The sequence below is a fragment of the Epinephelus fuscoguttatus genome, linkage group LG21 (assembly GCF_011397635.1).
Source record: "Epinephelus fuscoguttatus linkage group LG21, E.fuscoguttatus.final_Chr_v1".
In the NCBI taxonomy this organism is placed as follows: domain Eukaryota; kingdom Metazoa; phylum Chordata; class Actinopteri; order Perciformes; family Serranidae; genus Epinephelus; species Epinephelus fuscoguttatus.
In genome coordinates this window covers 37,952,750-37,965,534 of record NC_064772.1, presented here as the reverse complement: position 1 = coordinate 37,965,534, position 12,785 = coordinate 37,952,750, and the positions used below count along the sequence as shown (strand labels likewise).

Here is a 12,785-nt window from a genome sequence, read left to right as displayed (position 1 = left end):
TCTAAAGGGAGTGTGTTCCATAGCACATTCCTCTGAGTGCTCTCTCTGCCATCTATGTACAACATCTTTCCCACTGAACCTGCATGTCTTTGGACTGTGGGAGGAAGCTGGAGCACCTGGAGGAAACCCACACTAACACGGAGAGAACATGTCAGAGCACCTGGAGGAAACCCACGCTGACACAGGGAGAACATGTCGGAGCACCTTGAGGAAACCCACACTAACACGGAGAGAACATGTCAGAGCACCTGGAGGAAACCCAGGCTGACACGGGGAGAACATGTCAGAGCACCTGGAGGAAACCCAGGCTGACACTGGGAGAACATGTGGGAGCACCTGGAGGAAACCCACGCTGACACGGGGAGAACATGTGGGAGCACCTGGAGGAAACCCACGCTGACACAGGGAGAACATGTGGGAGCACCTGGAGGAAACCCACGCTGACACGGGGAGAACATGTCAGAGCACCTGGAGGAAACCCACACTGACACGGGGAGAACATGTCAGAGCACCTGGAGGAAACCCACGCTGACACAGGGAGAACATGTGGGAGCACCTGGAGGAAACCCACGCTGACACTGGGAGAACATGTCAGAGCACCTGGAGGAAACCCACGCTGACACAAGGAGAACATGTCAGAGCACCTGGAGGAAACCCACACTGACACAGGGAGAACATGTCAGAGCACCTGGAGGAAACCCACGCTGACACAGGGAGAACATGTGGGAGCACCTGGAGGAAACCCACACTGACACAGGGAGAACATGTGGGAGCACCTGGAGGAAACCCATGCTGACACGGGGAGAACATGTGGGAGCACCTGGAGGAAACCCACGCTGACACAGGGAGAACATGTGGGAGCACCTGGAGGAAACCCACGCTGACACAGGGAGAACATGTCAGAGCACCTGGAGGAAACCCACACTGACACGGGGAGAACATGTGGGAGCACCTGGAGGAAACCCACGCTGACACAGGGAGAACATGTCAGAGCACCTGGAGGAAACCCACGCTGACACAGGGAGAACATGTCAGAGCACCTGGAGGAAACCCACACTGACACGGGGAGAACATGTGGGAGCACCTGGAGGAAACCCACGCTGACACAGGGAGAACATGCAAACTTTGCACAGAAGGTCTCCCCAACCCCGGGGTTTGAACCAGCAACCCTCTTGCTGTGAGGTGACACTGCTAACCACTGCCATTTAACACTGCGTGTGAACCTTTGACCTGGGTCATCTGGGTGATTTCAGTTGTCATTGTGATATAAAAAGGGCTCACACAGTTACACAGTACATGGCTTCATCTGAACACTATCTCTAAACAAAGGAAAAGCTTTCTACATGGTTACTCATATGTTCCATTGATAAACATACCTCTTTGTGAATGTGTTCAATGATGTCAATCGCTCCACAAATTTTAAAGATTTCTTAGAATGATCAACTGACACGTTCTCACTTTCTCATCATTTTGATTTGTTTAGCTTTGCAAAGTGATTGAAGTGATTGTATAAAACCCAATTCAATCACACAAAACAATCTTCCACTTTGCCATTACTTTATGGCTCATTTGATGTTAGCCAAATGATAGCAGAGTGGTCAAATGAATCACAGGCAGAGCCCCTGCTCGAGATAATGACATTTGTCCTCATTAGGATGCTCAGTACCTCCTTGTCCTCACCCGCTCAACATATCCAATCATTCTTTCATTTGGCCTGTAAGTGATACCACCTCCTCCGCTCCTGTTGAGGCTTTAATGAAATACCTGTGTTTTACTCTGTCTCTCTTACACAGATGATTTCATTTAGTGCGCTCAGTAATAGCCAAGGAAGTAATAATTACATTCAAATATTAATCTCTGTTGTTGGGACAAAGCGATGAATCAAAATCCTTGACTTGTTCTCTTTCCAAAGTCTCTCCTCCCATTTGATTGTCTCCCCATACGCCCCCCCCTCGCCCCCTCCCATGTGCCACCCAGCAGATTACAATGACAAATTATTGCAATTCTCCCCCACATGACAGAGGGCTGGATTTGAGGCTGGGCTTTGAACAACAATGTTCAAAGGGTGTGGAAATGAGTGCAGAGAGGTGACGACTGAAACATTATGAGCACATCGGTGTGTGTGTGTGTGTGTGTGTGTGTGTGTGTGTTATCCATGATCCAATAATACACTTTTTAAAGTAAATTGCTCAGCAGAATAATTCTTGAGTTTATCATTGTTGGAATTATCAATCCAAAAAGCGTGGGTGTGTCTCCCATCTTTTGGTTTAATGTGTCTGTCTTTATTGTGTCTTTAAAGGGATAGTGCACCCAAAAATGAAAATTCAGCCATTATCTACTCACCCATATGTCGAGGGAGGCTCAGGTGAAGTTTTAGAGTCCTCACATCACTTGCAGAGATCCAAGGGGAGAGGAGGTAGCAACACAACTCCACCTAATGGAGGCTGACGGCGCCCCAGATTCAAATGTCAACGGCAAAAAAAAAAACAACACAAAAATATGTTTCTCTATAAAAAATTGGATTATTAAAGGAAATATTTCTTGGTAGGGTTGTGCCTGAATACGAATACGTTATTCGTATAGGCAGGAATAATGCCTTTGAAACAGATATTTTTTCTACACAAATATACCAGTTATTATTCGGATGGGGAAAAAACATGCGTGTCATGCAGTTTTTTTTCATGTGGTTGAGAAACGCTGCGCTAATCTAACAAATCAAACACTGGCTATGCCTGCTTACAGTGAGACGGTAAGACACATTTTCACTCACCCGTTGTCTGCCAGATAGCCTAAAGTTGAACGGTCATCAAAGCAGCAAGTTCCTTAATCCTGTGTAGGCCTAATGTTAGCTTGTCTTTCTTTGGTAGGTATGGAGCTGAAAGTGCATTCCACCGGCAGACGTTATATCCAATTATCCATTGCTGTTATCCACAGTGACCGTTGCGGTGCGAGCTTTTCACTCACATTTGCGACTAAAAATAGTTTTGTGCGAGCAAAAGAAATCATTCAGGAGCACGCTGTGTGAGTACAGATTTCAACCAGCAGCAGAAACGAGAGGCGAATCCTGACAGTTGTGGGTTGAACAGGGGTCACAGGAATATGGGGGAGCACTGTGGCCACTACTATGGCCACTACGCCCGGCTCCAGGTCCAATAATTTCCTCTTCTTGGTGTCATGACTGCCCAGAAGTACCTGAACAGCCGAGCCATGGTGGCACACAGGTATGTGACGTGTCAGAGGAGAAACGAGCCATTCACATTTCTCTCTTTGTGGCAGGTAACGGCCCACAAACCTCAGCGCACTGAAGGGACTGTTCTTTACTTGTCAGGGGAGGAGGGTGGCTGGTTGAGTTTTATTTGATTTGTTTATTTTATTTTGATCCCCCCTGTAGCCACAAATATTTTTCTTTGAGCTTTTCGAAGTGACTAAGCGTGCCAGGCGACCCAGCTACAAAATCCAGTGGACTAAAGAAATCCTTTGTGTCTAATAGTAGAGCAGTAGGCCAAATGTAGCCCTGTGTGTGTGCTGGGCTGGCTTATGTGTGTATTCTTATATAAACTATTCCCAATGCAAAACAGATTATTATTATTATTATTATTAAAAAGGGAAGTATGAGGATATGGAAATATATTTCAGAATTATTATATGCCAATATTAAATTAATTTGATGCTTTGAATGCTCAGAAATTGCATTGCCAATGAATGTAAAGTTAGAAAATACAGTGTAACACAACTTCCGGCCTAAGCCACGCCCACTTCCGGTTTTTATCCGAATACAAATACAGATGCAGATAATGACGTCTCTGCGCATCCCTATTTCTTAACACTCCAACCATCCATCCATTCATCCATCCATCCATCCATCCATTCATCCATCCATCCATCCATCCATCCAACACTAAGTAATTTGAACTATGTACAGTATTAAGTTTATGAGATATGCCCATTTTGCCTAAACCTAACCCTAACCAGGGACTTTTGTCATCTAAACCTAACCACATGCTTGTGTGGCCTAAACTTAAGAAAATAACATAAAAACAAAGTGTTTTACCTACGCTGTAAGTTTATTTTGAAAAAGACTGTATGCATCTAAGGAGCAGAAACATTTCCTGTGAAAACTGAAAAGTATTTTGAAAAGATACAGAACATATAACAAAGCGTCAGGTGACATGTTGTCAGTGAACGTCCAGCACCTCCACATGGGGGTACCTAGTGCATCATATTTTGGTCCACTGACAAAGCGGTGGTGTTTGACCAGTTGGGATGAGAGCTGGTTGTACGGTCATGGTGAAGTTTGCTGCAGGGCTACGGGAGGAGTGAGAGGACATTATATACTAAAATAGACCAAAACGAAGAGGAAAGAAGTGATGACAAATCTGTTTGTTCACTCTGCACTTATTTCAGTCATCACTATACGTAACTATGATGAGAGGAGCTTTAGATCCTGTGCAAAGAAACTGCTATAAATTGGGACAGTTAATCAGGATTTGTGCTGAGTATAAACTGTTGCTACTACACAAAAATAATCTGTTTGTAAAACACTATTAATTGCCAATCTGACTAGGTGGGCAACAGGATCCCTGGACCTCCGTCAGGAAGCAGATGACTGATGGTCATGGACAAATTGTTGTGATTTACATAGGTTTTGATGTCACTTTGACCTCTAGTCACTCACACTGGGCTGTGGCTGGCCCATTAATCACACATAAATGGTTGTCACAGCTGGATTCTGTGCTCATCCAACATGACCAGCCCCTGTCAACGGGTTGACAGTTGGACAAAAGGGGAGGAGGCAGACTGAGCAGACGGTGCGGTGACGGGGCACCCAGGAGGGCTACATGAGTCTGAATGGTTCTTTAACAAAGGATGCAGTGTTCAGCGCTCACATTGGATCACATCGATCATGTTTACATTAACATTTATTATGTTATTATGCTTATGCAGATTTGTCACTGATTTTTTTTAAATGTATTTTCCCATTTAAATTGCATTTTCATGTTATTATGTGTCGTGTTATTTTTTGTTTTTTGCCCAAAAACTCCTCCTTTGTGGTTCCGTTTTATTATTTGGTGAAATGTAGAAATTTAATTGGTGATTTTTTTGTTTATTTGCGGTGCAAACGGGTACACAGCAACTCTTCGGCATTGTGGCTAATGGCAGAGACCGGTTTGTTTTCCCCCTCGGCTCTAACCAGATGTGACGTTTGTGGGCATTCCCGTCATTGCCGACTGTATCTATAAGGACCAGCTCCAGTCCCTCATTGGCTGACCGACCAGTTTCACAATACATGACGCATTTCCTGCTGTAAAGCAGATTTTTTCAGCGAGATTTCGGCATCAGTGGCAGAAGCTTATTGCAAAGATTGCAAAGCCACTAAGTAACCTATGTAAATGCTGATAGTCTGATTTTACTGTGGACACTACCCTGTGCAACCCACATTATTCTCGTCATGATATATTTAGGAAAGATGCTGTCTGTTGCCTCTTGAAATAAAGGATCTGAATACTTCCTCCACCACTGCTGCTGACATGAACACGACATTTACAGCATCACAAATGTTTTGCCGTTGTTGGGTTTTTGATTTTCCTGTTACGTACTGGCAAACTGAAAATCACATTTACTTTGTTTATTTAACCGTAAAGCGATCTCACTACTGCAGAGGTTCTTCCTCTCCTTAAAGCCTTTGCACACGGCACAATACCTCCACTGATATAAAGAGTATAGGAAATATTACCTGTGCTAATAAGTGACTTATGATCCAGTGGGATTCATCATACACACACCTGGGTACGAGCAGATTTGGGTGGTTCAGAATGTTTGTCACCTGCTCTGTGACATGCCATGAGATAACTACAGTTGCAAATTGGCACTACACAAATAAAAGCACTGACAGTAGTGGAGAACCAATAGTTATGGATGTAAAACAGAGCAGGAAAAAGTTCACAGATCCACTTGTGTGAATACATCATCCTGTTCCCAGTAAATGATAAATCATTGCAATGGGTAAATATTGTATTGACACAAGGGACACAGATTGCTGCCCGTATAGACTGCCAACATCTAATATTGTCTGTTGACACGACATCTGACATTAAAATTGCATATCCCCTACTGGGAAGGGGGGGGGGCACTGTGTGTTCTCCCATTGGCCTCTGTGGTTTTCATCCATACTCTACCATGGTCACTTTGGGTATCCTTGGAAACTAACACTTATTATACACGAGTGGTGAAGAGAAGTTCTGTGGAGCAGGCGTTGAACATACACAATCCGATCCGATACCGATATTACAGCCTTGAGTTTTGGCCGATACCGATCCGATCCAAGCGTGTATTATACATGTTCATTTATATTGTTGTCAGTCATGTTAGAAAAGGTTTGATCAAGCGATATTACTCTAACAAGAACAACTACTTAATCGGGTTAGTTAGAATGATCCACAACAGTTGGTATGAGAAACTGACCTGTTTATTGTTAACAGAGCTAAATAAATAGAAAATAAATCAACACAAGAAATCTTTAAAATGTCTAACATTGAAATTAAAATAGCAGCAAGACTCCACACACTTGTGCTTTGCCCCCTTGACCCTTCCCTCCATGTGTGTCTGCATGCTGGCCTGGTGGACTGATAGTAAGTGCTGGAGCGGATCACTGGAATGGACTGCTTGAATCGCGGAGCACTGGGCTGGCCGTAAAACCTGGATCGGATTCCATGAAAAACTGGATCGGAGTTCTGGGATTGGTATTTTTCCATGCAGTCCGATTCGATGCCGATGCCCGTTTTTTGCTAATATCGGTGGCCGATATCGAATATCGGATCGGGACATTCATTCAAAAGGTTAGTTACATTTGCATGTATCAACTCAAAGGAACCAGAAGTGTGAAAAGAATCATACAATCCATCATCATCAGACATAAAGTGACCAGAAACCTCTTGTAATATATGAAATCCAGACAAAGTTCAATTAGGCAGGTTAGGTTTATTTAGAGAGCATGTATTGGACACAGGAAAGATATGCCCGGTGTGTGTGTGTGTGTGTGTGTGTGTGTGTGTGTGTGTGTGTGTGTGTGTGTGTGTTGTCCACAAGACAGTGTACAACATGATTTCAGCAAGATTTAACAGAGAGGCAGAGACACACCACAACAGTGAGGCAAACCGTGCCCAGAGATAAAGTGGATGATGAGACTCTCACCCTGACCTGAGACCAAAGCTCATTCCAAAACATCTAGCCGGAGTCTTCAGTTCACAAGCAGCTGGCACTTACAACAAACCATCCAACACCCCAAAAGCTTAAAATCTAAAAGAATGGTGGCGGATTGATTGAGTGCTCAGGTTTCTTGTCCAGCCGAAACCAATGATCAGCACGCGATGACATAACTATTGGTCTTCCATGGCAAATGGTTTAAAGCATCTGCTGAAGCACCATCTGTCTTTTTTCATTTTGTCTAACATCTGTTTACATCGACGGATGTAATAAACATTGCGGCCTCAAGGGGCTGCTAACTTTACACATTTAGTCTTGTCGTAGTTGCTCTTTTTGCAGCCACAGAGCAACGTATCAATAATGATAGATGGTGATGTATGCGAAGCAATTTCAAAGCCAAAGGCATCTTCATTCTTTCCGTAACTGTCACCCCAAAGCCCCAGGAGTATCTCTTCCCCCTTTTGAGGTGATTCATTCATAAAGTCCCTCACACTTACCAGAAATATTACCTTTACCCCTACCTCCTGCCCAGAGTACCCCCAGACCAAAAAGGTACACCACAGCTTTAAATGCAAGCAATGAAGAACTGACACCTAAAACAGGCAAAAATGAAAGACTTATGTGGTAATTAGCTGGTGTAAGACATGGAGAGCCAAGAGACAAAAAGAAGTAGGTAACATGGAATAGAAGAAAGGAAGAGCGAGGGAATGAAGTAGATAGGGACACCATGATGAAAGCAGTGAGGGTCTAGGTAGGATGGATTGCCTCCTACAAGCCATATCTAAGACGTCTGGCTTTGGAATTGGCCGCCGGTCAGGGTGAATGATGCAGTGTGACATTTATTGGAGCCCAGAGACCAGAATGTGCAGATAAAGAGAAGCTATGAAAGAAAGGGGGAGAAAAGAGGTGTGAATGGGGGGAAGAGACACAAGACTCAAAAGAGGAAGAGGGTAAAAATAAGAGTGAGTAAGCCACGAGGAACTGTGGTTTTATGACGTGAATGTGCGACCTCTATCATCACATAGACAGAGTAACTGCTACAGAATATATCCACCAAATGTTTCCTTCTTTATTCTAGTCTCATCTTTCTTTTCTCACCGCCTCTCCACTGGACAAAAGAGAAAAGACAAATATCTATCAGCTGTTGGTGGTGAGGCAGAATACTTTTCTTGTGAAGGAAGTGGACGGAACTGGGCTTGAGTGGCACGTCATCCTTCCTCTCCTTGCAGTCACTCATCTTATCTTGGCTTCTCAGCACAGTGACGTTTATTCAGGAAGCGAATCTATCCCTGGCAGAGTCAGAGATTCTGTGCAGACTACAGTTGCTTCTGTAGCTTTACAGATCAAATCCACCACAGACTCACCAAGGTACCCTTCAGACATGGTACCTAGACCTTAGCGTTTCCACCGCCAAGTACTGCTGTCAGGTGTGCTGGGTTATGGTCACTCATTGCTCCTTCCAACACTCACTGTATTTCCTCATCACTGGTGACACAGATGGAAGTGGTAAAAACACGCACAGAACTGAACGTTACCATACTGTATTGGTTGGTGGAAACAGGGCTTTAGATCTTGTCCTAAAATTAAAACATTGGACTAAAGGTGCGGACACACCAAAACGACATCAAAGAACTAGCGGCGACGAAAGCCAACTGTTGCGTCGTCTACGTCGCCTCACGTCGCCCTGTGTCAGTTGCATTTGAACACACTACACGGACTATTACATCCAGACGGTCCCGGTGTTTCCTCCGCAGGCTCCACTTCACTCAGCTGCCCAATAAACCCGCTGCTTCTTCCCACTTTAACCTGAATAACAAACCAGGGCTCGGTGCTCCGGTTGGATCCAAACGGAGAGCCGGGGCTAGCTCAGAGACTAGCGGAGGCTAACTGGCTGTGCTTCCCTCCGGTCATGCTGCGGCTAACGCTCCGCTAGCCGCTCCCAGCTAGCTCCGGTTTGTTATTCAGGTTAAAGTGTGAAGAAGCAGCGGGTCTGTGGGGCAGCTGAGTGAAGTGGAGCCTGAGGAGGAAGCACCGGTTAGCCCCGGTTTCACTACAGGCAGATTCACTCGCTACAGGGGCGAGGAAATAAAACCTGAACAGCCAGTCAGAGTGATCTCTCTCACTGACAAGCTCCGCCACCGATTCAACATGCTCAATCGGCCGAAAAGCCACCGACGCCAAAGCACAGACGGTGCGGGACATACCGCAAAAACTAGGGCGACAGATGCTCACCGACGGCCCGACTTTGATGATGGCCGAATGTCAGCTTGGTGTGTCAGGGCCTTGAAATGTAGCTTGTGAATATATCCTTCCATAGCACACTGTAGTCCTTGCTGTCGGCTTTGTGAAGCTTTATGGCCTGACACCCAGAAACTATCTAATAAACACTGCGGCACCCGACTAAACAGACACGGTGCCACCATCTTTCCTTTCGTCAAGCTTATCCAACTTAGCAACTGTAACTAAAGGGGGTAGGACTCAGGGCTGGTCAGTTGCACACGGCCAATTCAACCACTCATTCACCAAACTCAAAGTTTAGATTACAAACTTATAACAGGTGACAACAGTTTATCTCTGTGAGCCTGATGTATATTTTAGCATGATTATGAAATGTGAATGATTATAACCTAAAGCCTTTACCAGCCACCCCCCTGTGATGTGACACATCCCAGGCCCCATTTTGTTGGGTGAAACTGAGGAGTGACTGAAATGACATCATGGTGGTCATTGGTTTTGTTAGTCTCAGACTAATCAGCTCACCCTGTTTGTTTAACCTGAAAAACGCCCTCACAGAGGAAGATCGCATTTATTATTCAATATGGAGGAACCAATCTTCTCCAGGATTTGACCTTAGTCACACCATAGTGTGTGTGTGTGTGTGTGTGTGTGTGTGTGTGTGTGTGTGTGTGTGTGTGTGTTCGGCGGTTTATATGACTTTTGTTTTCTTCGTTTCTGCCCCAATTCTCCAACCAACCAAAATTAACCTTATGACATAATTTACATTGTGTCACTTTTGAACTTGTGTGGTCAGGTTTTCATTATTTGAAATTTTAGTGAAGAGAAAACATGCAGCAGTTAGAATGTCAGATAAATTGTTTAAAAATACTGAAGCTATGCAGGCATCCTGATTTTTTAAAATACCATCCATGTTCCCTGTTGCTGTATTTTTAATGGTCCTGGAATCCAGCTTTTATTTACAATAACTGAAGCATGTAGGCTTTAAATGTATAATAATTTCAGCTTGTACAATATTAAAAGTTAATTATTCAACATGAAAAGGTAAAATAACTGCTAGACCACGTTCCTATAGACCCTTTCACTGTTAGTAAACAGTATGACGTTTTGGTGGGCGGGGCTTAGCTGGAGGCAAAACAGTTCTCCACAGACATTAGCTAGCGCTAGCTAATAAGTTGTGTTGTCTTGTTTTAGACGATGGAGGAAGATGATGTGAGTGGTGCGTTCAGAAACACTCATTGTGAGTGTGGGAGCGCACCCTGACACAAACTGGAGCGTTGATAAATTGGGAGCGCTGTCTGAATGTAGCGTTGGGTTATCCAGAGCAGCGCACTCTCAGAGTGGCAGAGCGCACTCTGGACACTCTGTCTGTGGAGACGGAGCAGCAGAGCGCCGAGCGGAGTGAATGTGTGATTAACTTAACCGTTGGTTCATTCATGTAGAAATATAACGCTGCGTTTCTTCCACCAACAGGGCTCTCATTTTAGTGTAGAGCGTCAGACTGAATTTACCAACGCACCATGTCAGGTCACTCACTCTCCGGACCGCCAGTGTTACTTGAATAAGTAAACACTGACCAACGGGACCAGACTGGCCGACCCGTATGCTCTCACTCAGTGGATGGATGATGTCACAGGAAGCCAATCTTACAAAGGAGGACCACACTTGTTTGTTTTGCTATGGAAGCTAACGTTAGCTAATGTGCTAAAAAGTTAGCGTTGCAGAGAAATCCAATCTTCCTCTTAATCCCTCCCCAGTTTCTGATGAGGTGGACATGATAACCCTTAATACACATAACCTTATTCATCCCTACAACAGGAAATACTTTTTCCCTAACCTGATATGAAGTGTGCGCTGCACATGTGAGCATTTTTGATGATGGCCTCCGTCCAGTCCTTTGGTCTTATCACATTTAACCATAGTTGTCTTTGTTTTTGTTGACGGGCAGTGGCGGCTGGTTTTGAGCCATGACTCCTTCTATTCTGGCTCCCAATAACACAACAAGACAAACACATTTTAACACTCCTATGGAGCCTACAGCCCTGTGGGGGAGAGGCAGCTGCACCTCCAGCTAATAACATGATGTCATCGTGATGTCAGCCCTTAAAGGGGTCTTGGTAAATAGTACCACTGAACTGACAAAAGGATAGAATATAAAATTAACATAAATAAATTGTTCTGGATCCCACACAAGTGGATCAAATGTTTTGAAGGGCCCATCCGAGGTTGTTTTTGAGACATGTTAACATGAAAGTATCCTGTGTCTCATAAAAGAACTGGTAACATGTTTATTAATAAAAGAGAGGGTGCTTCATGGATGGTCTGTGATTGGAAGAAGTTTTATTGTGTTTTATCTTTGCCGTGTGTTTTTTATGTCGCTGTGTTTTATCTGGCATGTTTTTTATTGTGCCTGGTTTTAATGTTTTTATTTGAATGCTTTTACTTTTTAATCATCTGGTTGCTGTGATTTGACTAAGTCTTACTTGCTGCTGTTGTACCACTTAATTACTGCACCTGGTAGAAAGGTCCCTTACAGATTGGCGGGGCGGCCACCCAACCGAACAAGACTGTTTTGGACTCCAACCAATGAGGCGGAGGAGAGGAGGACCTTAACTAACAAAAATTCAGAGATGAATCGCCCAAGATGTGCCGGATCAGGAGCAGCCTGAGAGGACATAGAGGTGTAAACGTGCAGTGTTTAAACAGAATATGTGGCACTGTTATCTGTGGTGGAAAAGATCTTTACTCCACAGATGAAAACATAAGATAAGAGATAAAACTTTACTGATCCCACAACAGGGATATTCACCTTAGTACTAAATGTATCCACAACAATACACTCAATCAAAGGCTTTACCACAATATTGACTTAAGAACATTGATCATCCAGTTTCTGTGATGTTTACTGACAAATAGAGATAGACATATATATTTATAATCAAAGTGACTGAAAGTGGATCAACTCTGAGAAAACAAATCTCCAACTCAAGGGGTGAAAGAGAAACCTTGTGGCATTGACTGTCTAGCAGCCATTGTCTGTCTAGCCGCCCCCCCCCCCCCCCCCTTCTCTGAGCCTCAGAGGTGATTTGTCAACTAAAAGACCATTAATCACTGAATGGGAGGGCGGAGGAGTGCTGTTTAGAAGCAGAGCATGACCACCCATCCATCTATACCAAGATCCAGACACCGCACACGGACCCTGAGGCGCAAGTTCAAGGCCAAGGTGCAGAAATAACCCTCAGGTGGATACAGAGTTAGTGGCAAAGCAGATGAGAGCTCAAAGCTCTACAGCAACTGTAACCCCCAAGCTAAAAATCATGTGGACTGGTGGGCCGTCAAACACAAGT

At 44.4% G+C, this 12,785-nt stretch overlaps 1 protein-coding gene across 2 annotated transcripts in view; it reads right to left on the bottom strand.

The window, feature by feature from the left end:
• Positions 1–322: 322 nt before the first annotated feature.
• The window catches only part of LOC125882018 (uncharacterized), a 381,147-nt gene continuing 368,684 nt past the window's right edge, over positions 323–12,785 (bottom strand). Inside the window, exons 1-2 of one of the 2 annotated variants that reach the window (XR_007448273.1) lie at positions 909–1,105; positions 323–468 (exon numbers count right to left, since the gene is read on the bottom strand). Coding sequence is in view for 1 of the 2 variants with exons in the window: in XM_049565640.1 (XP_049421597.1) it covers positions 636–644; positions 909–952 (53 nt within the window). In the remaining variant the exon portion in view is untranslated. Of the gene's footprint in view, positions 469–609; positions 645–908; positions 1,106–12,785 lie in introns of those variants that run through there. The other variant, XM_049565640.1, reaches the window with a different exon arrangement.